The sequence below is a fragment of the Symphalangus syndactylus genome, chromosome 17 (genome assembly GCF_028878055.3).
Source record: "Symphalangus syndactylus isolate Jambi chromosome 17, NHGRI_mSymSyn1-v2.1_pri, whole genome shotgun sequence".
Taxonomy (NCBI): Eukaryota; Metazoa; Chordata; class Mammalia; order Primates; family Hylobatidae; genus Symphalangus; species Symphalangus syndactylus.
In genome coordinates this window covers 16,038,539-16,065,682 of record NC_072439.2, presented here as the reverse complement: position 1 = coordinate 16,065,682, position 27,144 = coordinate 16,038,539, and the positions used below count along the sequence as shown (strand labels likewise).

The 27,144-nt window shown below is 51.6% G+C and overlaps 1 protein-coding gene across 5 annotated transcripts; it reads left to right on the top strand.

Moving 5' to 3' along the window:
- The first annotated feature begins 2,830 nt into the window (after positions 1–2,830).
- Positions 2,831–26,566, top strand: CCDC61 (coiled-coil domain containing 61). 5 transcript variants are annotated; one of them, XM_055248456.2, is made up of 15 exons: positions 2,856–2,884; positions 3,638–3,794; positions 10,396–10,554; positions 10,807–10,889; positions 13,908–14,065; positions 15,491–15,652; positions 22,984–23,194; positions 23,280–23,362; positions 23,976–24,145; positions 24,240–24,315; positions 24,635–24,774; positions 24,919–24,997; positions 25,175–25,232; positions 26,028–26,100; positions 26,241–26,566. In XM_055248456.2, the coding sequence occupies exons 3-15, from the start codon at positions 10,407–10,409 to the stop codon at positions 26,336–26,338; spliced, it is 1,539 nt and encodes a 512-aa protein (XP_055104431.2). In that variant the 5' UTR covers positions 2,856–2,884; positions 3,638–3,794; positions 10,396–10,406; the 3' UTR covers positions 26,339–26,566. The 5 variants fall into 5 exon arrangements, with proteins under 5 accessions (XP_055104430.2, XP_055104431.2, XP_063476857.1 ...); XM_063620787.1 differs by lacking the exons at positions 2,856–2,884; positions 3,638–3,794 and adding exons at positions 3,820–6,318; positions 6,421–6,499; XM_055248455.2 differs by lacking the exon at positions 3,638–3,794 and having other exon boundaries at positions 2,831–2,884.
- The last annotated feature ends 578 nt before the right edge of the window (positions 26,567–27,144 follow it).

The window sequence follows — 27,144 nt, the reverse complement described above, 5'->3', positions numbered from 1 at the left end:
CACCTTCCTGCCCCCCAAATCCCTGGTTCCATCCTCTTCACTCTGCTTTATTTTCTCTGTAGCACTTATCACCCCGGACCTGGACATTTCTTTTTTTTTTTCTTTTTTTGAGATGGAGTCTCGCTCTGTGGCCCAGTCTGGAGTGTAGTGGCCTGATCTCAGCTCACTGCAACCTCTGCCTCCTGGGTTCAAGCGATTCTCCTGCCTCAGCCTCCCAAGCAGCTGGGATTACAGGCATGCACCACCATGCCCAACTAAGTTTTGTATTTTTAGTAGAGACAGAGTTTTGCCATGTTGGCCAGGCTGGTCTTGAACTCCTGACCTCAGGTGATCCGCCTGCCTCGGCCTCCCAAAGTGCTGGGATTACAGGCATGAGCCACCATGCCCGGCCTATTTCTTTACTATATGTTATTATTTGCCTTCCTTTCACTAGGGTATGAGCTTTTCCTGTTTGTTACCAGATGTTTCTACCTCCAGCACCCAGAAAAGTGCCTGGAACATAGCAGGTGCTCAATAAATAGCCTGACAAGTGAGTGAAGAAATAAGTGTAGGAATGAATTGAACTCCACTTACAGATGAAGAAAGTGAAGTTCCCAGAAGAGGCATGACTTGTGGGAGGTCTCACAGCTGGTAAGGGAAAGCCTTGAGATTCTAATCCATGTTTCCTTTTTTAAAAATTCTTATTTATTTATTAATTATTTTCTTAGAGACAGAGTCTTGCTCTGTCACTCAAGCTGGAGTGTAGGCATTTATGGGATTTAGCTGAGGGGAAGGTGAAGTGAGAATACATTTAGATTGGGCTTACAGGGGTATTTTTATGTGGTTCACAGATATTTCTCGGATACTTAAACCACCTAATTAGTTGTCATGGTGTAGAAATGGCTTCCCAGAACGCTTCTATTGTGTAAGTTACTAACTCACCAGATGCGAGGCCACAGCCTACTAATGGCATGAATGTATCTTTTAGCGGCTCATTCCAGAAGCATCTGTGTAATAGAAATGTCAGGAATTGAAAGGAAGCCTGCACGGTGGCTCACACCTGTAATCCCAGCATTTTGGGAGGCTGAAGTGGGAGGATTGCTTGAGCTCAGGAGTTTGAGACCAGCCTGGGCAACATAGTGAAACCCCATCTCTACTAAAAATAAATTTTAAAAAAATTAGCCAGATGTGATGGCCTGTGCCTGTAGTACCAGCTACCTGGCAGGGTAAGGCAGGAGGATCACTTCAGCTCAGGAGTTCAAGGCTGCAGTGAGCCATGAACATGCCACTGCACTCCAGCCCGGCGATGAAGCGAGTCCCAGCAAACAAACAAACAAACAAACCAACAAACAAAAAATTGAAAGTATTGAGCCAGAAGTTAGTCTGTGGAAATATTTTCCAAAACATATTTAACATAGTTAAATATAACATATAACATAGTTAAATATAAATATAGTTAACATATGAATGAAACTTTATGAAAGTTTTTTTCTTTTCTTTCTTTTTTTTTTTTTTGAGATGGCATCTCACTCTGTTGCCCAGGCTGGCGTGCAGTGGCACGATCTTGGCTCACTGCAACCTCCGCCTCCCAAGTTCAAGTGATTCTCCTGCCTCAGCCTCCTGAGTAGCTGGAATTACAGGCGTCCGCCACTGCGCCCAGCTAATTTTTTGTATTTTTAGTAGAGACAGGATTTCACCAGGTTGGTCAGGCTGGTCTCGAACTCCTGACCTCGTGATTCACCTCCCTTGGCCTCCCAAAGTGCTGGGATTACAGGCGTGAGCCACCACGCCTGGCCAGAAGTTTTTCTAGATTTCCAAAAGATTTCGATAACATCACCAATACTGATTTGTGAAGCTGAAACTTGTTCTAAATTATAATGAATTTTTAAAAAGTTCCATCAACCACGCTAGAGGAAAGATAACTTACTTTCCTTTTCTCTTTGTAGACAAGGATATTGTGAAACATGCAGCTGAAAAAGTAGGAAACATCACAGAGGTGTGTCAGGCAGAAAATTAATAAAAACATTACGTTATCCTTTGGGATTTTGCAATGTTTGTGGTATTTGACTCTTTTAAATATGTAATTTGTTATTATTTCATATTCTAAGTAAACTTTCATGTCATACAGTGTTTTTTTTTTCTTTAAACTTTATTTTCCTTTCTTAAAGAGGTCCCTCCTCCCCCATCCCCGCGCTCAATTCCTTTAGCTGGATCCTTCCAGTTCATGATTGATTGGTTTAAAATATGGGTCGTTCAAAAGCCGTGTGAACCCGGGCTAGTGGCTATACCCCTCTGAGACTGTTTTCTTAGTGGTAAAATGGAAATCATAATAACTTTGCAGGGCTGTTATAAAGTTTAAATAAGCCAAGTCCTGCAAAATGCTTAGTGCAGGTTTGGAATGCACCAAGCGATGACAAATCTCAACCTGTCTTTATGCTGAGACCACTCCCCAGTTTCCGGAGCCGCGGCCACTATCTCCCCATGCGCATGCACACCCGGCTCTCCCTTCCAGGCCCTCCCCACCACGTGGGCGCGGCCTACCCTCCAGCAGGGGGTAATAGGTGGTGTCAAGGGGCTACTTCCGGGATTCTTTCCCGTCCCCTCTGGGGAACAACCCTTTTGTATGACTGGCAGCATCATTAGCCAGTAGTGATTAGAGAAGAGCCCGACGTTAGGTGCTTCCCCCAGCCCATTTCGGAACTTCTCTTCCGAGTTAGCCAATTGGAAGCTTTGGAGGGCGGGTTCTCCTCTGGGGGCGGGACAGAGTGACGGGCCTCTCTTTTGGCTAATGGAAACTTGGCTGCTGGTAAGCTACGACCAATCAGAAGCGAGAACGCCGGATCCTGGGGCGGGACTGGAGCTTCGTCAGTTGAACCGCTCGCGAGGAGGGTTGCCCGTGGAGAAGGTGAGAGGCAGCGGGAGTGGCGGGTGCGCGGGCCGTGGTGGAGGTCTTAGGTGGAGGGGAGGGGGTTTCTCTCGAGGGAGAGTGGGCTGCGGTGGGCAGCTGACCTGGCCTTGTAGGAATCGGGAGGGAGGGTGCCCTTTAACAAGGGTGGGCGCTTGATTGAGGGGTTGTGAGGCTGAGCGCAGCATGTGAGTTGGGGGTGATCTGTATATCGCAGGAGGGTCTTCAATGGGGAAAGTTGTAAAGCAGGAGACAGCAGATGGTAAAATATAGAGATGTCCTGGCGATTTAGTAGGAGGTTTTAAGGCAGAGGGTCATTACAGCGCACTGTGATTTACAAGCTTTGATTTGGGTGAAAGTCGTGGGAAGAAGCAATATTGAGGAAGGGAGGGAAGGAGACCTCCAGGGATGAGCATGTACTTTAAAGAGATGTGAAGCCCTATTACGCCTGTGGCGTTTACTATGTGCTGTGCACTGCCAAGTGTTTTAGGTGAATTAACTCTTAAACTTACTCTACTGATGGTTAAGAATGTAGGCTCTGGTGTCGGGTTGAATCCCGAATTTGAATCCTGGCTCTGCCACTGATCATTACTGTGGCTTTGGGAGAGTTGTTTAACCGTTCTGTTGAGAGGGTTAAAGAGAGTTGTTGAACCCCTCAGCTTCATCATCTGTAGAATGACCTCATCTCTGTCTATACCATTGGCTAGCTTCACCCTCTTTATATAATGAGAACTCCCACGTGTGTATTTCCAGCCTGGATCTCTGCCCTGAACTCCAGACTCATATCGTGGCCGACTCTTCTCTCTTTGGAAGTTCATCTGACATTCAGACATAAACTTGTCCTAAACCAAACTTGGGGTTTCTTCCTTTCAACCTCCAAACCCAGTTGATGGGACATTCATCCTGCCAGGTACTAAGATCAAGAAACTTGGAGTGTTCTTTTGTTCTTTTTTTTTTTTTTTTTTTTGAGACAGTTTCGCTCTTGTTGCCCAGGCTGGAGTGCAATGGCGCAATCTCGGCTCACTGCAACCTCTGCCTCCCGGATTCAAGGGAATTACAGGCGCCCGCCACCACACCCAGCTAATTGTTTGTATTTTTAGTAGAGAAGGGGTTTCACTGTGTTGGCCAGGCTGGTCTCGAACTCCTGACCTCAGGCGATCCACCGCCCTCAGCCTCCCAAAGTGTTGGGATTACAGGCGTGAGCCACCGTGCCCGGCTAGCTTGGAGGGTTCTTCACTTCTCCCTTTCGTCTTACTTATATATGGTCTAGCAGATCGCATTAGCCCTGTCTTCAAAACACATCCAGAATCCAACCACGCCTCACCAGCTCCTTTGCTACCACTCTGGCCTCAGTTTGTCTCCTGCTCTTACCTGGTTTGTTGCAGTGGCCTTCCAGGTGGGCTTTCTGCCTCTCACTGTTAGGGGGATACTAGTAGAACAGAAGTCAGGTCGGGTTGCTCCTCCTTTCACACTCTCTCCTGGCTCCCACCTTACACTGCAAAAGTCTTCACCATATCCACGAGGCCCCAACCTATTGGGTTCCTCCTCCTCCCTCCCCTCAACTCCTATCACTTCTCTCAGTCACCTGGCTCACTCTGCTGCAGCCACCCGGGCCTCCTCGCTGTCCTTTGAACATAGCGAACACATTGCCATCTCAGGGCCTTTGTACTCGCTGTCCCTGAACGCACTGCTACCTCAGGGCCTTTGTACTCACTGTCCTGTCCTTCTGGATCAGGTCTTCTCAGGTGTCTGGCTTCTTCCGCACCTCTTTCAGGTCTCTGCTCAGATGTCAGCTTCACAACCAGGCACTTGCTGACTACTCAAGCTAAAATAACTCCTGTCGCCGTGTGGCCCCTCACTTGGCTTTATTTTTCTTCATAACACCACTACCTGATACAGGTTATTATTATTATTATTTTTGAGCGGACTCTTGCCCGGTCACCCCGGCTGGAGTGCAGTGGCGCGATCTCGGCTCACGGTAGCCCCCACCTCCTGGGTTCAAGTGATTCTCCTGCCTCAGCCTCCTGACTAGCTGGGATTACAGGTGTATGCCAGCATGCTCAGCTAATTTTTACATTTTTAGTAGAGATGGGGTTTTGCCACGTTGGCCAGGGTGGCCTTGAACTCCTGACCTCAGGTGATCCACCCAGCTCAGCCTCCCAAAGTGTTGGGATTACAGGCGGAAGTCACCACGCCGGGCCTATTATTATTTTTTGAGATGGAGTCTCGCTGTGTCACCCAGGCTGGAGTGCAGTGGCATCATCTCAGCTCACTGCAACCTATGCCTCCCACGTTCAAGTGATTCTCCTGTTTCAGCCTCCCAAGTAGCTGGAAGTACAGGTATATGCCACCACGCCTGGCTAATTTTTGTAATTTTAGTAGAGATGGGGTTTCACCATCTTGGCCAGGCTGGTTTCGAACTCCTGACCTCAAGTGATCTGCCCACCTCAGCCTCCCAAAGTGCTGGGATTACAGGCATGAGACACTGTGCCCAGCCCTCACATCAATTATTGTTGGTTTATATCCACTGGGCTTCTTGGACCTCCCCATTAGAGTGTTTGACTCCATGTGAATATGGAACCCGGCACCTAGAAGAGCACATGGTGTTTAAAAAGTGTTGCTTCTCCTATACCGTCCTCACCACCCTTTGGGGTCTCCCTGTGGCATGGGGCGGGGTTGCTGAACTAGGAGGGTCATATGTGGGGTGGTGGGGTCAGAGGTGGGGGAATAAACTGGGCAGATTGTGGTGCCCAAGGGCAGAAGGAACCTTTAGTGTCTGAAGGAACTTGGAGGAAATGGAGATTCCTGGGCCCACCCCTAGAGTTTCTGCTTGTGTATGATTGAGACCCGACCTAGGAAGCTGCATTTTCATAAGCACTTGTGGTAAGGATTATGTTCCTTGGCCATCACTGTGAGAAACACTGTTAGGCTGGTTCAGAGTTTGCTGGGGCCACTGTGGTGATTGAGACAGCTCCTGACCCAGCCTGGGAGTCAGGGAGGGCTTCCTGCTGGAGAGGGGATTGGAGCTGAGACCTGGAGGATGACAGGGAATGAGCTGAGGGGAGAAAACCTTGGCTGTATCCCCAGTGTCTAGAACCCCATTCACTGGCATCTCCCATTAAATTCACAAGCAGTCCCTGAAGATACAAGATTGATTAAAATGGCTCTGCCCTCACGGGCTCCTGGTCTGTCAAATAATCAACAGATCACACAGATGGTAACAGGGAGTGCCAGACACTGTTTGAAGCACCTTACATACATTAAATAATTTAATTCAACAACAACCCTATAAGGTAGGAGCTCTTATTATCCCACTTTACTGATGGGGGAAGGCCCAGAGAGGGCAAGTGCTTTGCCCAAGGACACACCAAGGATAAAGGCAGCTGGAATCTGAACCCAGAAGTACCCAGCCTGCAGCATGTGCCATGCTTAAGGTGTGAGGCCGCATTTGGGTTAGTTCTGGGAGGAAACAGGAGGTGGTCAGGGAAGGGCAGCTGAGTAAGGGGAAGGAGGATGAATGTTTCTGTCCTTCACAGTGGGATCCTAGACAAGCCTCAGTTTCATCCTCTGTATAATGGGGATGGTTATAATACCCACCAGAGAGCAGAATTTAAGGTGAGTCAGTCATTGGGTTAGTGAGTGTGCATGGTCCTTATCTAAGGCAAAACGCCTTTGAGAAACAGTGGGAGAGGGAGTCTGGATGCCCCAGGGGGAACTGGGGTGCTGCAGTGTGCACTGTAGAGATTTCATTGCTTGGTTCCGCAGAGGGCTTCTCTGTCTCTACATTCTATGGGGACAATGTGGAAGGCTTTGGTCTGTATTCTGGGGCAGTGAAGGAGAGGTTCTATCCAGCCTCAATTCACCCACCTGGTGGGGAGGTGAGGTCAGAATGGGGTCAGGAAGGGAGTCATCCAGGCCAGGCCACGTGTGTGAATGTGGGGCGGAGGTCTGCTGCAGAGGAGAGCCCAGCTAGGGTATGGCTGGGCTGGAATAATGTGTTGGTAGTGATGGGGAGCTGCAGTGTGGGGAAACAGCCATCAGGTGGGGGCTGCCAAGGCCAGTGATTTGCCCACGTCGGGTATGGGAGGTAGTGATGTAGATTTGTCTTTGGTGAGCCCAGCGTGGAGAGTTTTCAGCTCCGGCCCCCGGATAAGAGCTGTGAAATCTGTGAGCTATCCGGGAGAGCCATTTGGGAGGTGGAGCCAGGGGTGGTGATGTAACGCTGGAAAGGAAAGGGGTCATCCTAGTGAATGATGAGAGGGAGAGAGCTGGGGGCTGAAACACTGAGTGTAAGTGTGCCGGCGCCATGATGTCATGAGGCCCGAGAACTGGGTCAGGTGTGTGGGCCAGGATGGGGCCTGGGGGGCAGCCGCACAGTGCTCGCAGGGATGGGGTGGTGACGTCATGGGTTGGTGAGGGCGGGGCCTCGAAGGCACCGCTGGGATGCGTGAGGTCAGGAAGGAGGCAGAGGCTGAGGAGCTGGGAGAGGCTCAGGACTGGAATGAAATCAGCCACCAGGATGAGCCAGTGGTCATTCCGAAGCAAGGATGGAGGATGCAGGTAGAGGGACAGGGTCAGCGGCGGGAGGGGAGAGGGGGCTTAGGGTCCGGGGAATCCTAGAAGTGGCGGTGGTGGTGGGGTCAGTGGGGAGGAGGGGTTGTTCAGAGAGGGCTCTCTAAAGGGAATAGAGGTGGAAAATATGTGTGCGGGTGGAGTGGGGGTTGGGGGTGGGGTTACAAGCAATTTGGGAGGGAACAGAATCCAGGTGAAATATGGGAGTGATGGAATACAGGCTGAAAGTGGGGTGTGTGGAGCAGAACCTTGAGCAAATATGCGGGAAGAATGCAGGTGGAATAACGGGGTCCATTGAAGTTGAATATGCGGGAGCCCTAGGAGACCGTGGGTGGCTGGTGTAGGGAGGAGAGTGCGGCTGCCTCCCTGCCCCCAAATCTGGGAGAGCAGGATGGAATGAAGGGGCTTTGGACGGGAGAGAGGGGCTGGTTTCCGGGGAATGTAGCATGAGGGTTGGGCTGGAATATGTGGAGTAGGAGGTTCTGCAGACAGGAGGGGAAGGGGAGTTAAGAATTCCGTGGCCATCTGGGGGACAAGTGACGGGCAGCTGGGGTCAGGGAGGCCGTGTGGAGCTGGCACAGGTGTGGGATTTATTCCATCAGCAGTTACTGAGTACTTAGGACATGCCTAGAGGAGGGGGATGGGGCCAAGCAGCAGGTGAAGTTTGTGGAGGTGAGAGAGGTGTAAGTGTGCAAGGGGAATTGAGTTTAGGCAGAGTATTCGGTTGCTCAGTGTCTGGGATGAGGGCGGGGTGGGGGCTAAGGACAAGGCAATGGGATGCCGAAAGGGGCTGCTCTTTGCGGGCTGGGTATGGGGGGTTTCTGCCGAGCAGTGGGGAAGGGGGAGTTGGCGGTGGGGATGCGGTGTGGCGGGCCCCCTTCCTCTGTGCGGTTTCCTCCCGGGAGTTGGGGACCACGAGTGGGAGCGGTGATGCTGTGCGGCTCCTCAGGTGTTCAGTTCCGTGGGTGCCTCCTACGCCTCGGTAACCCAGACGGTGTCACCGCTGATAGGTTCTGGGAGCCGGAGTGGGTGGGGTTGATGGGCGGGGTTTAGAACACCCAGTGGGGCGGAGCCAGTGCTGCCACGCACTGCATTGGGGTCAGGGGATGTGGGATATGCGGCAATTTGTTTGCAGCGAGATCGAGATGATTATTTTTTATTTATTTGTTTTTTTCTGAGACAGAATCTTGCTCTGTTACCCAGGCTGGAGTGCAATGGCATGATCTTGGCTCAAGCAACCTCTGCCTCCCGGGTTCAAGCGATTCTCCTGTCTCAGCCTCCCGAGTAGCTGGGATTACAGGCGCCTGCCACCACGCCCAGCTAATTTTTGTATTTTTAGTAGAGATGAGGTTTCACCATGTTGGCGAGGCCGGTCTCGAGCTGACCTCAAATGATCCGCCTGCCTCGGCCTCCCAAAGTGCTGGGATTACAGGCGTGAGCCACCGCACACGGCCGAGATCGAGGTTATTAACCTGGACTTATGAACCACCAGAGAATGAAAGCACAATTGCCAGAGTGTGAATTTTCCAGGGGAAGGGGGTCCCCGAATTCATCAGCCCTTCCAAAGTACTCTTCTCCCAAATGAAGTTAAGAGCTGTGATCTAGAGAGAGGTGTCTGTCAGGATGTCTAGAGCCCAGGCCATTGCCCTTGGGCCTCTGAGAAAAGGCATCTGTGGATGGGCCTGGGGGGTGGTAATTTGGGAGCCCCTGAAATGAACTTGCAAAAGGTTGTGGGACTATTCATTTATCTGCAGAAGGCTCAGAAATTTCATTAGATTCTCAAAGGCTCAAGGACTCTAAAAAGGTTAAAAATCCCTTCCTGGAGTTTCAAGGATCATCTTTTTTGCCTCACAATATTATATTTTCTGATATTAGATTTTATTTTATTTTTTGAGATGGAGTCTTGCTCTGTCGCCAGGCTGGAGTGCAGCGGCACGATCTCTGCTTACTGCAGCCTCTGCCTCCTGGCTTCAAGCAATTCTCCTGCCTCAGCCTCTGGATTAACTGGGATTACAGGCGCGGGGCACCGCACCTGGCTAATTTTTTTGTATTTTTAGTAGAGATGGGGTTTCACCATTGTTGGCCAGGCTGGTCTAGAACTCCTGACCTCATGATCCACCTGCCTTGCCTCCCAAAGTGCTGGGATTACAGGCATGAGTCACCGCACCTGGCCTGCTCTGACACCCTTTTAAAAGCTCGGCTCGTCCTACTCCAGTTCCCCCTGTCCTTCTTTCCAGCTTGACTTTTCTCCACAAATGTTTGCTGAATGAGTGAATGAATAATAATAAATATATAATGAGTATGACTTAATAAATTAATACTAATATTAATCATGATTCTTTTGTTGGCCATCATGTATTTATTTTCTTTCTTTTTTTTTTTAACTGAGTCAGGGTCTCACTCTGTCACTCAGACTGGAGTGCAGTGGCAAGATCACAGCTCACTGCAAACTCTGCCTCCAGCCTCCCAAGTAGCTGGGACCACAGGCATGCACCACCACACCTGGCAATTTTTTTTGTATTTTTAGTAGAAATGGGGTTTCACCACATTGCCCAGGCTGGTCTTGAACTCTTGAGCTCAAGCGATCCTCCTGCCTCAGCCTCCCAAAGTGCTGAGATAACAGTTGTCAGCCACTGCGCCCGGCTTGGCAATCATGAATTTCTAGTATCCAGCATGTATTGGACACAGCAGCCTCCAGGTCACAGTACCAAGTACTTTTATATATATTGCCCAATGTAATCCTCACAACAAGTCCATGAGGTTGGTGCCGTTATTATACCCATTTTCCAGATGAGGAAACTAAGGCACAGAGAGGTGAATTCGCTTTCCCAGGATGCCACAGCTGGTAAATGATGGAGCCAGGATATGAGGCCTGGCCTTCTAACTCATGAGCCTGGGCTCTCAGCTCCTCTAGGTTTCTCTCTCATCTCCTTCTCCAGCAACCTTGGCCATGGACCAGCCGGCCGGCCTGCAGGTGGACTACGTCTTCCGGGGTGTGGAGCATGCCGTGCGGGTGATGGTTTCTGGGCAGGTGCTGGAGCTGGAGGTGGAGGACCGGATGACGGCTGACCAGTGGCGGGGCGAGTTTGATGCTGGCTGTGAGTGTGCCTGCCTGGGATGGGCTCGCCTTTCCTCTCCTGGGATCAGCTTCTCCCAGAAGATCAGGCCACCCTGAATCCTGCCCACCTGCCTCTTCTATGTCACCAGAAGCTTTCCAGTGTGGGGAGGGGTGTAGGTCTTGTTGCTCAAGCCAGAGACAGTGGAGTCGGGTAGAATCGGAGAGCTTAGATGCATTGCCCTGGGGCTGGGCAAGCGGTCAGACCTCAGGAGAGACTTTTCTCCCCACCCAGTCATTGAAGATTTGACTCACAAGACAGGGAACTTCAAACAGTTCAACATCTTCTGTCATATGCTGGAGTCAGCCCTTACTCAGGTAGGGCCCGGGTTGGCGGGTGGGGGTGGAGGGAGGTTCTGTCTTCCAGGTTCCTGGGGGATGATGCTCATCTGATGTATGTAAGACCCTCTACCTTCTCTTTCACTGTGGGAAGAGGGCGATCATTTTCTTCTTTTACCAAGTGTAAATGCTTCATTTTGAACTTAATGATAGTTATTCTCATGTAGAAAATTTAGGTCACAGAGAAATATAAAGAAGAAAGTAAAAATCACTCCATCCCGAATACTCGCTTCTGTTAATATTTTGGTGAAAATCACTCCAGTCATTTCTCCATGTCTCTGTTTGTTTCCAAATACGTTGTGTGTGTGTGTGTGTGTGTGTGTCTGTGTGTGTGTATATGCATTTGCAGACCTGTAATTATATATAGTTTATGTAATTTCCAAGGTATTCTGCAACTCGCTTTTTTTTTTTTGTTTGTTTGTTTTTGAGACAGAGTCTCACTCTGTCACCCAGGCTGGAGTGCAGTGGCACCATCTCAGCTCACTGCAACCTCCGCCTCCCAGCTTCAAGCGATTCTCCTGCCTCAGCCTCCTGAGTAGCTGGGATTACAGGTGCACACCACCATGCCCAGCTAATTTTTTGTATTTTTAGTAGAGACGGGGTTTCATCATGTTGACTAGGCTGGTGTGGAACTCTGGACATCAGGTGATCCACCCGCCTTGGCCTCCCAAAGTGCTGGGATTACAGGCATGAACCACCGCGCCCGGCCTGCAACTTGCTTTTAAAGGATTCAGCGATATTTCATAAAAATGTAGTCACATCAGTGAATATAGCCATTCATTCATTTCATTTGCTGAGCATTGACAGTGTGCCAGTCATTATGGGGGACACTGGGGATACAGCAGTGGACAACAGATAAAACCCCTGTCCTCATGAGGCTGACATTTTGGAGAGACAGACAAATGAAAAAATACATAATGTCAGGTACTTAAAAGTTTTTGTTTGTTTGTTTGAGATGGAGTCTCACTCTGTCTTCCAGGCTGGAGTGCAGTGGCGTGATCTCAACTCACTGCAATCTCCGCCTCCTGGGTTCAAGCAATTCTCCTGCCTCAGCCTCCCGAGTAGCTGGGACTACAGGCGTGTGCCACCACACCCGGCTAATTTTTGCATTTTTAGTAGAGATGGGGTTTCACTGTGTTGGCCAGGCTGGTCTTGAACAGCTGACCTCAAGTGATCCGCCTGCCTTGGCTTCCCAAAGTGTTGCAATTACAGGCGTGAGCCACCGTGCCCAGCCTAAAAGTAATAATCGGGGGGAAAAAGCAGGTTAGAACTTAGAGTGACAGGGATGGGTGGTATTTAGATATCTTTTTTTTTTTTTTTTTTGAGACAAGAGTTTTGCTTGGTTGCCCAGGCACAGTCTCAGCTCACTGCAACCTCCGCCTCTTGGGTTCAAGTGATTCTCATGCCTCAGCCTCCCAAGTAGCTGGGACTACAGGTCTGCCCACCATGCCCGGCTAATTTTTGTATTTATTTATTTATTTATTTTTGAGACACCGTCTCTGTAGCCCAGGCTGGAGTGCAGTGGCATGATATTGGCTCACTGCAACCTCTGCCTCCGGGATTCGAGCAATTCTCCTATTTCAGCCTTCCGAGTAGCTGGAATTACAGGCATGCGCTATCATGCCCGGCTAATTTTGTATTTTTAGTAGAGACGGGGTTTTGCCATCTTGGCCAGGCTGGTCTTGAATGATCCACCTGCCTCGGCCTCCCAAAGTGCTGGGATTACAGGTGTAAGCCATCATGCCTGGCCTGGACAAGCGATAGTTTCTTAAAGGTTAGTTGCAATGTGGAATCTGCATCCTCATCAGTGAACTTTTTGTATTGTTACATTAAATTCCACTGACTTATCTTGCATTTGCATGGATATTTTTTTACCTGTGGATGATTTTGTAACATCATGCATTGGTCATTTGGAAAATATTGGTTCACTAAGTTGCGTGGATTTTCCAAATGTTGACACATTTCCTTATATAATATCCAGAAGTCACGTTTGTTAATATCCTCACCGATTTCCCCAGGAAAGTCTGTGAACACCGAGAAGCTATCAGACACCCAGTAGAAGATACAAGTTTTCCAAAATTCTAATTTTAAGTGCAAAGCTTGAATTTTGTTATTGGCAAGACATCCTGTTAGCCGTTTTTCTTGAAGTGACAGGCTCACTTTGTTCATTTTTGAGAAAATGTCTGCCAGATAGCCTGAGTCTAAATAACCATAGTTTTGTCTGTCGTTTTTTTTTTTTTCAAGTAAAAATAGTGTTCCACGAAAAGTGGCTAATTTAGCTGAAAACTCAGATGCAGAAGTGCTTTTTCCTGAGACCATCGTCATACTTTGGCGTGCACAGAAGTACTTGATGTGTACTTCCCATTTTCCTGCACAGCATAATAAAGAGATGTGTCCTCTAGGGGCTGGATTCAATAAAATTAATAATTTTTACTGCTTCATCAAGAACATTCCGATGTTTCATTTCCTATGTTTTATGGTTGATTTGCTTATTTACTTGTTTGTTTATTTGTCTTCCCCAGCCCCCCACTGAGACTGGGGAGATACAATAACCTCCAGTACCATTCGGTGCCAGGGGCTTGATTTCTGCTAAGGCACCAGCAGTTTTTCCCACCATTGCTTTTGTACCATTCGCGCAACATGTCAACACAGTGAAAAAGACAAATGATGTCTTTGTATTATTATGAAAGTAGCTTTGACCTCAGTGGCGATCCCTGAAAGGGTCTCGGGGACCCCCCAGGGATCCGGAGACAGCACTCGGAGAGTCACAGGTCTAAGCTGTTCTCTGTGGTTGAGCATTTAGGTTCTTTCTGGTTTCTTCCTTCGATGAAGTCCTTGTGTCTGCCCTGGGACAGGGCTATGTTGATCGCCAGCCTTCGCGTAGGAAAGCCTAGCCCGCCCAGAGAACGGGAGGAGCTGTGGCCCAGGTGTGTGCTAGGTGCCCTCAGTGTGGCGGTGGCGGGTGCTGTGGCAGCTCCTCCTTTCCTCTCCTGACAGAGTAGTGAGTCAGTCACCCTGGACCTGCTGACCTACACAGACCTGGAGTCCCTGCGGAACCGCAAGATGGGGGGCCGCGCAGGCTCCCTGGCTCCCAGATCGGCCCAGCTCAACTCCAAGCGCTACCTGATCCTCATCTACTCCGTGGAGTTTGACAGGTGGGGAGAAGGGGCTGGCTCCACGGCCAGGCTGGTGGGCGGGGTGGGAGAGGATGTGGGTAGACCTTAGGAACCCCAGGCACCCAGGCAAGATGACATTGGTTAAGCCTTGCCTTGGGAATCTTCCCTGTTGGGGTTTGTATCATTTAGTATTGTGTTTGGCTACAAGTAGCAGAATAACCATCACCAGTGCCCTAAACAAACAATACATCAAACAAACAATGCATCACATAACAAGATGTCTAGGTAGGTGGCTGCCACCTGTTTAACAGTTCCACTAGGGACTCAAGCTCTTTCTTTTTTGTTTTTTTCCCTTTATCACTGTGAATGTCTTGGCTTTTTTTTTTTTTTTTTTGAGATGGAGTCTCACTGTGTCATCCAGGCTGGAGTGCAGTACTGTAATCTTGGCTCACTGCAACCTCTGCCTCCCAGGTTCAAGCAATTCTTGTGCCTCAGCCTCCAGTGTAGCTGGGACTACAGGCACCCACACCTACGCCTGGCTAATTTTTGTATTTTTAGTAGAGACGGGGTGTTGTCATGTTGCCCAGGCTGGTCTTGAACTCCTGGCCTCAAGTGATCCTCCCGTCTCAGCCTCTCGAAAGTACTGGGATTACAGGCGTGAGCCACTGCGCCGGGCTTGGCCTTTTGATTTCATCTTTATCTCTTCATGGCCACAAAATAGCTGCTGGATCCTCCAGACATTGCATCTATATCAAGGCAAGAAGAAGAGGGATGGGGCTGAGTTTGTTAATTGCATCTGCTGTTTTTATCAGGAAAAAAAAGTGTTCCCAGAAGACTCCCAGCAGATTTCCTGTAATATGTGGCCAGAAGTGGTCACATGAAAGGGATGCTGGGAAAATGAATATCTGGCTTTCTAGCCTTTATAGGGGGAGGCAGCAAGAGAGTTGGGAATGGCAGTTGTGTAGCTGGGTGACCGTGTCTGCCCCATGTGTTAGTAGCCACTGGATTTCTCAGTGGGAAGTTGCCAATCCTCTGTGAATAGCATCTCAGGGGACCGTTAGTCACAATGGCCCACCTTTCCCCAGCCAAGCCAGGGTCACCCAGGCCAGGCCAACCAGAATCCCCCGCTGTGGCATCTGAATTAGGATTGTGTTTGGCTGCAAGTAACATGATACCAGCGTTCCCTTCATCAGCAGTGTGCGACAAGGAAGTTCCCCCAGATTACACCAAGGCTGCCAATCCCAGTGGTCCCCAAATTGTTATGTAAGAGGCTTTCAGAGGTAGTTACTGGAACAAGGGGTCCGGGGACAGGGAGGGGCCTTGAGGATGTGCTCGTAAGCCTCTAGGACAGTGCAGTTTTTAGAATCGTGTATTTTCGTACTCTGTGGCTCTCAGAGGCTGGTGTTTACCCTCAGGTGCATTCTTGGCCTCTGAGATGCCACGGTTCTAATCCTCCCTCCTCAGGATTCACTACCCGCTGCCCCTCCCGTACCAGGGCAAGCCAGACCCTGTGGTTCTGCAGGGCATCATCCGGTCACTGAAGGAGGAACTGGGCCGCCTGCAAGGGCTGGACGGCCAGAACCCTCGGGACACCCGGGAGAATGAGATCTGGCACCTGCGGCAGCAGTGAGTCTTGGAGGGGTAGGCAGCTGGGATGGGTGGGGGCCCTCCCATCATGCACTGTGGGGCCCATGCTTGGCCCTCTGGGAGGATGACTGTCCTTCGACCACCATGTAGTTATTCTTTTTTTTTTGAGACAGAGTCTCACTCTGTTGCCCAGGCTGGAGTGCTGTGGCACGATCTTGCCTCACTGCGGCTTCCTCCTCCTGGGTTCAAGCGATTCTCCTGCCTCAGCCTCCCAAGTAGCTGGGATTACAGGCACGCGCCACCATGTCCGGCTAATTTTTGTATTTTTAGTAGAGAAGGGGTTTTGCCATGTTGGCCAGGCTGATCTCAAACTCCTGGCCTCAAGTGATCTGCCTGCGTTGGCCTTCCAAAGTGCTGGGATTACAGGCATGAGCCATGGCGCCTGGCCTCTGAGCCCCTCTTTTGTACCTTTGTGCTGGGTGGTGCTGGGGACATAGCGGTGACCAAGACTATCTTGGCACTGCCCTCCTGGGACTCTCAGTCCAGGGAGGGAGGCAGATGTGTTTGCAGACAGTGAAGGCTCAGAGTGGGTGGGGGACCTGACCCTGCCTGGTATGGAAGGGGTGTTCTTGGCAAAGGGAGCGGCATGTGCAAGGGTTGGGGGGAGGTCGAGCTCTATGTAGGTGAATCCACTTTCATGGGGTGCCCCTTTTGTGCTAGCCCCTCCCTGCCACTCACGTAGTGCCCAGCCCTGGGGGAGATGGGTGCTAAGTATATAACCACCTGAGTATATCATTACAGATGGAGATGGGTGGGGCAGGAAAAGGGGCCTGTGCTGTGGGAGGCTGTCACAGGACTCCACTGGGGTGTGGGGTGGGTCAGGCACAGGGGCTGGGGAAGTGTTGTAGGCAGAGGGAACAGCCTGGGCAAAGTCCTTGTGTTAGGTGGGAATGCAGTGAGAACAAGGGAATGAATGAAGTGAAAGAAGCAAAGGCTCTTGGCGTATATATTCATGCCTGCCTTGTACTTGGTTCTGTTGGGGAGATGAATCTGGGGCTTGATTGCTACCAGGAAGAGGCCTGGCTCATTGGGGAGGACTAATAATGTTTTTAGTAATAATATTACCAGTAACTAATGTTTATTGAACATTTAACTGTATGCCAGGGTTACTCTGTGCTTTATGCTTAAATTCATTTTATCCTCACAGCCACCCCACAAGGTAGGCACTGCTATTACCACCATTTGATAGAGGCCCAGAGAAGTTAGGGAACTTGGCGCAGGTGACACAGTGGGTAATATGGCTAGGCTGGACCTTAGAGCCAGGCAGCCAGCGCCGAGTCTCTGTTGTTTCCCCAGCTGTTTGCACTGCTGGTGGCCGCAAGCCCAGGACAGATCGCTAAGTGCTGACCGGGAGGACCAGTCCTTATGGGAGCTCACGGGGCTGGGGAACCCCGCCGGTCTTCGGAGGAGCTCGCCTGCGTACTCCTGGGCCTAGGAAGGCCGCAGTGGGGAGGCCAAAATTTATCCTCAGGATCTGCTCTCAGGCTGTGTGTGTGTGTGTGTGTGTGTGTGTGTGTGTGTGTGTGTGTGTGTGCGCGCGCGCGCGCGCGCTCTGTCTCAGGCTGTGTGTGTGTTTCTAGGTTTGTTTCTGGGTGTGTGTTTCCCAAGATGGCCACAAGGTGGCGCCCTCCACCCTTTGGAACCAACCGCAGGAGCCTTGGGTTCCCACCGGGGCCCAATGGCTTCTTATCTTCCTCTTCCCAGCCAGGAATTAGGGAGTTTGGGAAGGTTCTGAGATTTATTCATTCATTCAGCCAACATTTATGGAGTTCATACTGTGCCAGGCACACTGCCCGACGCTAGTTAATGTTCATTATGCTAGACATGGTCTAAGCACTGTGAATAGATTCTTACAGCCTAACAGGCAGGCATTCTTATTATCGTTCCTCTTCACAGATGAGAAAAGATGTCCTGAAGCTCAGAGATGTGAAGTGAAACTGCCCAGGGCCACCCAGCTTGTTAACAAGTGGAATAGAGTTGAATGCAGGGCACCCGGCCATGCAGCCTGGGGTCCTGTGCAGTGAACCAGACAGGTGGAGGCTCTGCCCCCAGAAAGGCGGGATCCACATGGGAAACGGACACTCCTCTACATGCCAGGTCTGCCGGGGTTGGTGCTAGGAAGGAAAGGTACAGAGGGCTGGGAGAGCGGAGAACGTCAGGGGTAGGTAGGCTTCCCGGATGAGTGGAGTCATTCTTCACCAGGAGAAGAAGGAGAGAAGGTTCTGGGAGGTGAGAACTGCATCTGGCTGGAGCCTGTAGGAGAGGGAGGCAGGAGGAGAGAGGGGGAGAAGTCAGATGGGCAGGGGCTGAACAGAAAGGAAAGCTCCTTGTTGGAGAGTGTGGGGAACCACAGATTTTAAGAAGGATTTATTAGGAAAAATTCCAGCACCACAAAAGTAAACAGTAGTACAATTTGTGCGTACTTGTCCCCCAGCTTCAACAGTTACCCACGTTGGCCCATCTTGTTTGATGTACTGCCACCCCCTGCCCTGTAGCAAATCCCAGTCTTCGTATCTCCTCTGTAAAAGCTTCAGTGTGTATCTTTAACATATAAGGATGTAAGCGCTGCCATCACATCCAACAGAATTAACAAAAATTCCATCATGTCATCTGAAACCCACTGCGTATGCATTCACACTTACACTTCTCTGATCACCTCTCAAGTGTCTTTTTTGCAAGTGGTTTGAATTTGTCCTGTATCTAAATACGGCTGCACATTGCAGTTTGTCGAGGTCTTTCTTTTCTTTTCTTTCTTTTTTTTTTCAGTCTCACTCTGTTGCCCAGGCTGCAGTGTGGTGGTACGATCTTGGCTTGCTGTATCCTTGACCTTCCTGGGCTCAAGTGATTCTCCCACCTCAGCCTCCTGAGTAGCTGGGACTACAGGCACATGCCATCATGCCCAGCTAATTTTCATGTATTTTTTTTATAGAGACAGGGTTTGCCCATGTTGCCCAGGCTGGTCTTGAACTCCTGAATTCAAGCCATCCACCTGCCTCGGCCCCCCAAAGTGCTGGGATTACAGGCACGAGCCACTGAGCTTGGCTGATGTATTTCTTAAATCTCTTTTAATTTATATCTGCCTCTCCACTTTTCATGCTACTTATTTGTGGAAGAAATCAGGTTATTTGTCCTGTAGAGTTTTGCAGTCTAGATTTTGCTGAATTTTTCCCCAGCAAGCATACTCAGATGGAAAAATGAAACATAGATTTTGCCGATTGTATCACCATGGTGTGTTTAATGTCCTCCTCTGTCCCCTGTACTTGCAGTGAAGTGGTGGCTAACCCTATATAGCTTTAATCACATGTGGGGTAGGTTTTGGCAAGATGCCTCCTTTGGTGGTGTTGAGACTGATGATTTCAGCTGTTGAGAGCTGGCTACCTCTTTTATAAAGTTCTCTTCGGTCTTTCAACCAATGCAGTGGTTCACTCTGGATGTGCACTCAAATTGCCCAGGAGCTTTGAAAATGAGGTCAGGAGATCGAGACCACGGTGAAACCCTGTCTCTACTAAAAATACAAAAAAAAAATTAGCCGGGCGTGGTGGCGGGCGCCTGTAGTCCCAGCTACTCGGAGAGGCTGAGGCAGGAGAATGGCATGAACCCGGGAGGCGGAGCTTGCAGTGAGCTGAGATCGCGCCACTGCACTCCAGCCTGGGCGACGGAGCGAGACTCCGTCTCAAAAAAAAAAAAAAAAAGAAAAAAAGAAAAATCCCAGTGCCCTGGCTGCCCTGTACATTCACCATTTCTTTTTCTTTTTCTGAGACCGAGTCTCGCTCTGTCACCCAGGCTGGAGTGCAATGGCGCGATCTCGGCTCACTGCAAGCTCCGCCTCCTGGGTTCAAGCGATTCTCCTGCCTCAGCCTCCTGAGCAGCTGGGATTACAGGCATGTGCCACCACACCCGGCTAATTTTTCATTTTTAGTAGAGACGGGTTTTCACCGTGTTGTCCAGGCTGATCTCGAACTCCCGACCTCAAGTGATCCATCTGTCTTGGCCTCCCAAAGTGTTGGAATTACAGGCGTGAGCCACCGCGCCTGGCCTAATTTTCTTTTTTAAAAAATTTTGTGAGCAGTGAGGAGTTCCAGGGCAGGCCCTGACTCCTCCAGACACACCATTTACACCTGAATCTCTGGGATGGGACCCCTCCCTCCTGCCTAAGAGTCCCACTACTTCCACTACTTAACTTTCTTATTGTGAAAAATAATACACCCCAAAGAGTATAAAATATAAATGTACAGTTTCACAAATTATCATAAAGCCAGCTTCCATGTAACAACTACCCAGGTTAAGAAATCGAGGCCGGGCGCAGTGGCTCACGCCTGTAATCCCAGCACTTTGGGAGGCCGAGGCAGGTGGAACACCTGAGGTCAGGAGTTCAAGACCAGCCTGGCCAACATGGTGAAACTCTGTCTCTACTAAAAATACAAAAATTTAGCTGGGCAGGGTGGCGCATGCCTATAGCCCCAGCTACTCAGGAGGCTGAGACAGGAGAATCACTTGAACCCAGGAGGTGGAGGTTGCACTGAGCCGAGATCACGCCACTGCACTCCAGCCTGGGTGACAGAGGGAGACTCTATGTGGAAAAAAAAAAAAAAAAAAAAGGAGAAAAAAATCGAAAGTAGTCATTTCCCCGTAGCCTCCGTATGTCTTTTTCCGGGAGAGACCCTCCTGCCCCAACCATGCTCCCAAATGCACCAAATCTCACTCACTTGATTTGCTTATGGTTTTGCCAGCTGAACTGTGCATCCCTAAACAATATAGTTTAGTTGTATCTCTTTTTGCACTTAATTTAATTTTTTTTTTTTAAGAGACAGAGTCTTGCCCTGTCACCCAGGCTAGAGTGCAGGAGTGCAGTCATGGCTCACTGTCACCTCGGACTCCTGGGTTCAAACGACCTTCCTGCCTCAGCCTTCCCAGTAGCTGGGACTACAGGCACATGGCACCATGCCAAGCTAATTTTTTTTTTTTTTTGAGACGAAGTCTTGTTCTGTCGCCCAAGCTGGAGTGCAGGGGCACAGTGTCAGCTCACTGCAATCGCTGCCCTCTGCCTCCTGGGCTCAAGCAATTCTCCTGCCTCAGCCTCCTGAGTAGCTGGGATTACAGGTGCCCCCCACCAGACCCGGCTAATTTTTTTTGTATTTTTAGTAGAGAGGGGGTATCACCATATTGGCCAGGCTGGTCTTGAACTCGTGACCTCAGGTGATCTGCCTGCCTTGGCCTCCCAAAGTGCTGGGATGACAGGCATGAGCCACTGTACCTGGCTGCAAGCTAATTTTTGTAGAGATGGGGATTTACCTTGTTGCCCAGGCAGGTCTCAAACTCTTGGGCTCAAGGTATCTGTCCACCTTGGCCTCCCAAAGTGCTGGGATTACAAGTGTGAGCCACCACACTTGACCTACTTATATGTCTTTTCTTGTGATGAAAATCTTAGTTTCTAGGGATAATAACATATTTATTTGCTTTATCTTAAACAATACCAGTGTAATTACTAATAATTGAATTTTGAATGAAGTTTAACACTTCCAGGGCCGGGTGTGGTGGCTCACGCCTGTAATCCCAGCACATTGGGAGGCTGAGGCGGGCAGATCATGAGGTCAGGAGTTTGAGACTATCCTGGCCAAAATGGTGAAACCCCGTCTCTACTAAAAATACAAAAATTAGCCAGGGGTGGTGGTGGGCACCTGTAATCCTAGCTACCCGGGGGCTGAGGCAGGAGAATCGCTTCAACCCGGGAGGCGGAGGTTGCAGTGAGCCAAGATCGCGCCACTGCGCTCCAGCCTGGATGACAGAGCAAGACTCCGTCTCGAAAAAAAAAAAAAGAAGAGTTCTTTGTAGTTCTTTTTGGCCTTAGGCCATATCCCACTTGCTCAAATGATGTGTTTTCGTCACCTCCTATAATTCTCCAATATGCCACCAACTTTGATGTAGAGTTAGGTCTGTTTGGGCCAGTTTCTTTTAAAATTTTTGTGATGGCATTTGTTAAAATTTAATTAATTAATTTGTATAAAATATTTTTATAGTTCCAAAGTCAAAACTGAAAAAGATGGTACATTCAGAGAGGTCCAATTTCTTAAAATTTTTTAAAATTATTTTTACTTCTGTTTTTATTTTTTTGAGATGTGATCCACCTGCCTCAGCCTCCCAAAGTGCTGAGATTACAGGCATGAGCCACTTGTCCAGCCAGAGAGGTCCAATTTCTGTTCATTTTCTCCTTCCCCATAAATAATCCCTTTTTTCCTCATAGATTTTGGTTTATTCTATAATTTTGAAAATATAAACATAATTTATAATTCTCATTTCTTTTACGAAAAGGGACATTCTGAACATACTGTCTGCACTGCACTGTGTCACAGCAGTCACTCGGTGACAGGACATAGAGATCCTCTACTTTCCTCTTTTTTTTTTTTTTTTGAGACAGAGTCTCGCTGTCGCCCAGGCTGGAGTGCAGTGGCGCGATCTCGGCTCACTGCAGGCTCCGCCCCCCGGGGTTCACGCCATTCTCCTGCCTCAGCCTCCCAAGTAGCTGGGATTACAGGCTCCTGCCACCACGCTCGGCTAATTTTTTGTATTTTTAGTAGAGATGGGGTTTCACCGTGTTAGCCAGGATGGTCTCGATCTCCTGACCTTATGATCCGCCCGCCTTGGCCTCCCAAAGTGCTGGGATTACAGGCGTGAGCCACAGCGCCCGGCCTACTTTCCTCTTTATAGGTTTGTGGGACTCAGTTGAGTAGATGTATTAAAAATTCAATTAGTTCTCTTTTAACATACATTTTGGTTATTTCCACTCTTTTGCTATTACAGATTGTGCTGCAATGAATAGCCTTGTGTATACATTTTCTCAAGGAAGGGTTTTGAGCATGGTAGTTACCTGATCGAATTTGTATTGTAGAGGATTTCGTGGCGGGGAGACTGGCCTGGCGAGGTGGGAGGAGGAGGGAGGCAGTGCTAGGCTTTCAGGGTGTGGACGGATTGATGAAATCGTTTACAATTGGAGCTCACATGGCTGTGTCCCCACTCCTTCACCCGCTCCAGGGGGAGGAGTGTGTGTGTGTGTGTGTGTGTGTGTGTGTCCTGTGCGTGGTGGGGTCATATCCTCTTCGTGAGGTGGATGGGGGTGATGTGACCACCACATCCCTCCTCACACGTCGCAGGGGACATGATAGGACCCTGCCCCTCCCCATGGGGTTAGTTGAGAGTGATGGAGCTGCGTTCCCCCTTCCGGGGAGGTGAAATGATGAGGCGTCCCACCCCCATGGAGTAGTGGGAATGGGGCCATGCTTCTCTCTCCAGCGCTCTCTCCCCGTCTTCCCCAGGGTGTCGCGCTTGGCGTCCGAGAAACGGGAGCTGGAGGCGCAGCTGGGCCGATCGCGCGAGGAGGCGCTGGCCGGGCGCGCGGCGCGCCAGGAGGTCGAGGCGCTGCGCGGGCTGGTGCGCGGGCTGGAGCTGGAGCTGCGGCAGGAGCGCGGCCTCGGGCACAGGGTGGCCGGCCGTCGCGGCCAGGACTGCCGCCGTCTGGCCAAGGAGGTGAGCAGCGGGGGCCCGGGGTGGCCAGCGAGGCGCGGACCTCGGCCTCAGCCTGTACCTCCGCGCCCCTCTCCCCTCCCGGCAGCTCGAGGAGGCAAAGGCATCGGAGCGGAGCCTGCGCGCCCGGCTGAAGACGCTGACCAGCGAGCTGGCATTGTACAAGAGGGGGTGAGAAGCGAGGCCTGCCAGGCACCTGGGCGGATGGGCGGGGCCTGAGGGGAGTGGGGCCTGATGAGGCGGAGCCTAAGGGAGGCGGGGCGGGGCCAGGTAGCGTGGAGGGGGCGGGGCTGAAGGGGAGGCGGGGCTTAGCGGACCCCGCCTGGAGTCCAGACAGGATTTGGGTGCGGTGGTTAGAAGGTGGACCCGGGCTGTGCGGAGATGCGCAGGCTTGGGGCGGCGCTCAGGAGGGACTGGGAAAGGGATCGGGCCCTAGGGTCTCCTGGTGCGAAAGGGTGCGGCGCAGCAGGTGAGGTCCGCTGGCATTTATGGGGTGGGTGGTGGAAAATTGGGAAGGGTTTCCGGGGAGTTGTGGAAGACTCCGGAAAGAAGGGTCTGTTGAAGGGGGTGTGTTCAAAGGATGTAGGGAAATGACAGAGGGATGTTTTAGGGGTTTGGGTGAGGTCTGGGGGGAAGATATCGAGAGGGTCGTGGGCCCAGAAGTGCACGTCTAGGAGCTGATGGGGTAGGCCTGAGGGTTCGGAGAAGGTGCGGTCGGGGAGGAGTCTCGCGACTGAGTTTGTCGGGGCGGGCGGGAAGCTGACAGCTGACCCTGTGGTCTCAGGAGGCGGACTCCGCCGGTGCAGCCGCCCCCGGCGCGGGAGGACCGGGCCTCATCGTCCCGGGAGCGCTCCACGTCGCGAGGCCGCGGCGCCGCGCGCTCCTCATCCCGGGAGAGTGGCCGCGGGAGCCGGGGTCGGGGCCGCCCTGCGCTCCCCTCGCCCTCGCCCACAGGTCTGTGCCCCTGCCCTGCGGTAGGGAGGGGTCGCACTGGCGCTGCCAAGGCCCATCTCCGGACCTAGCCGCCTCCTCTCCCACGCCGTCCTAGGTGGTCGCGCGCTCCGCTTCGACCCCACGGCCTTTGTGAAAGCCAAGGAAAGGAAGCAGAGAGAGATCCAGATGAAGTCAGTGCCCCTTCCTCCCTCACCTGTCCCTGTCCCTGGCCCGTGCCCGCTCCCAGGCGAGCATCTCTCCACGCCACCATCAGTCCGCATCCCCTGCCACCTGCCCGCTTCTCGCCCGATACCCCCGCCTGCTCTGCCTGCTCCGCCTGCTCTGCCTTCCGTCCGTCCCACCTCCTCGTCTGTGTTTCTGCATGCTTTCCGGTCGTAGGCCTGTCACCTCGGGCGTTCGCCGGCGTGGCTGTGAGCTTTAGGGGCGCAGCGACCCCCTTGCCTGCAGGAGTTGGTCGTACAGACCGGCGTCTCCTTTCTTTTTTCCCAGGCAGCAGCAGCGGAACCGATTAGGCAGTGGGGGAAGCGGGGACGGTCCGTCTGTCTCCTGGTCTCGCCAGACCCGGCCCCCTGCTGCCGTGACTGGCCGAGGGGACGCCCCTAACCGCTCCCGAAACCGCAGCTCCTCAGGTAACTGGCCTGGAGCTCGGGGCCGCCGGGCTAGGCGGGACTGGGCGGGGGTGGGAGGCACTGGGCGGGGCGGGGCTGGGCGGGCTGGGAGGCACTGGGCGGGGCCAGCGAGGGCCAGCGCTCACGCCCTCCGTCTCCCTCTAGTGGACAGTTTCCGCAGCCGCTGCTCGTCTGCTAGCTCCTGCAGCGATTTGGAGGATTTCTCTGAGTCGCTCTCCAGAGGGTAAAACTTGGACTTGGGAAAAGGATCACCTGCAAAGGGTTTCTGGGGAGACTAGAAACAGTCTTTTGCAGGGAAATTGGGTGATGGAGCCTGGGGGCCTTGAAACCGCAAAGGTCGGGGAGGTGGGAAGTACCAGAGCCTCCCCACCACTGGTCCTTGGTTACTCCTTTTTCTCAGGGGTCGCCGCCGCCGTGGGAAGCCTCCCAGCCCAACGCCCTGGAGTGGGTCCAATATGGTGAGTAGAAGGGGCAACATAAACCACTGGAACACAGCTGCCCCCATTTCCTGTGATTTCTTCCTGGGGATCAGGTGCAGAGGCGACTCTGAATGCCTTTGGCAATAGGGCTTTTTTGTTTAAGAGTGGGTCTCGCTGTTTCAGGCTGGGGTGCAGTGGGGCAATTGTAGCTCACGGCAGCTTTCAACTCCTGGGCTCAAGAGATCCTCCCACCTCGGCCTACGGAGTAGCTGGGACTAGGCTTTTTTTGGGGGGGCGGGGGGAGGGTGGGGTTGAGACAGGATAAGGGATAAGGGGTAAGGGGTAGTATTCTCTTTATGTTGCCCAGCCTGGTCTGGAACTCCTGGCCTCAAGCCATCCTCAGCCTCCCACAGCACCGGAGTTACAGGCTGGGCCAGCGCACCTGGCCTGGGAACAGCATGTTTTGAGAGCATTAGATTGGAGAAGGAATAATAAGGGGCACGTGATGTTCTTTACGGCTTTGGCTTCTGACCGTCAGGTCTTAAAACCTGTCTCCTCCTCTTACCAGCTGTATGATTCAAGGCAGTTCTTTAGCCTCTCTGTACCTTAGTTTTTGTTTATCCGTTAACCAGTGTTGGTAATGGCATTGCCTCACATGTGAGGTGAGGGCTCTGTGAGGACATTAGGAGGTTATTTTGCATATAATGAATGGCCAGTAGGTGTCAGGCCTTATTTTTCCCCAAGGTCCTTAGGCTCAGGATTTCCAGTGGGATTTAGGGGGACAGGAATAGAGGGACGGTGGGTGACCCCTTTTCCTGCCTTCCCCATTACCAGAAGTCTACCCCCGAGGAACACAGCCACCATCAGAAATCTCTGGCCAACTCCGGGGGCTGGGTCCCCATCAAAGGTGAGCCTGGGACTCCACATCCCCTCTCCCAGCCCCAGGTCCCATTGGAATGGTAGTGGGGGCAGTGGTATATTGGGCCCAGGAACTCCCTGGGGCTTCAGGCCCCTCACAGCCCCCCATACCCACACCTGCTCTCACAGAGTACAGCTCGGACCACCAGGCGGCTGACATGGCCGAAATAGACGCACGCCTGAAGGCCTTGCAGGAGTACATGAACCGACTGGACATGCGGTCATGACGTGGAGAAGGGGTACTGCCCCTCCATCCCCCACCCACTTGCTGGGTATGGTGTGGGGGTTGGGGCCAGGGTGGCCTCTAGCCCTGTCCAGGCTCTGCCCTGGCCCAGCCCCTCCTGCTGCCCCTGGGGTCTCAGGTGTGTGAGGCCCTGACCTGCCCTCTCCCCAGGCAGTGCATGCTGGGAGGGGGGATGTGTGCATTTTGTAAATAAACATATTTGCCTTGGGGACCCCTCAGCTTATGACTAAAGGGTGAGGGTAGAGTGGGGAGAAATGTGGAGGAAGAGAAATTGGGGGGTATAATTGGGACCTGTGTGTCTGTGCCTCAGAGGCAGATTGGGACTCAGGCCTAGGAGAAGCTTGTACACTCTCTAAACAGTGCAAGGGCAGACCTGGGAGGAGTAGTGAGCAGCCCGTCCCCAAAGGAGTCCAAGCAAAGGTTCTGCACAGGATGCCTTTGGCTGTGTGGTGGGAAGGGGGGTGTCTTGCAGCGTGGTTCACTGCCCAGGAGGACCCCCAGGACCCCCTGTTGGTGACATCCAGGCCGCCTTGGTGCTGATTCCTGGGCTCTGACCTGAGACCTCTGGGTTCTGAGCTGTGGTGTTGCTCTCGAGCTGGGATCTCCGGGGTCTTGGTTCAGGGCCGGGGCCTCTGGGTTCCAAGCACCAGTGAGGAGAGTGCTGGGAGGGGAAGGTGTGGGAGGGCTTTGGTCTTGTGGGAGGGAGAGAAGGACGGGAGGTGTGTGGTGGGACCTGCTGAGGAACACATTTTGAGCTGCATCTTTATTGGAGAAGGAGGCAGTGGGGTT

Coding starts and splice junctions, on each gene's coding strand:
- CCDC61 (XM_055248454.2), top strand. Junction 23,363..23,975: donor CTGGCATTGTACAAGAGGGG/GTGAGAAGCGAG, acceptor CTGTGGTCTCAG/GAGGCGGACTCCGCCGGTGC. Junction 24,316..24,634: donor CAGAGAGAGATCCAGATGAA/GTCAGTGCCCCT, acceptor CTTTTTTCCCAG/GCAGCAGCAGCGGAACCGAT.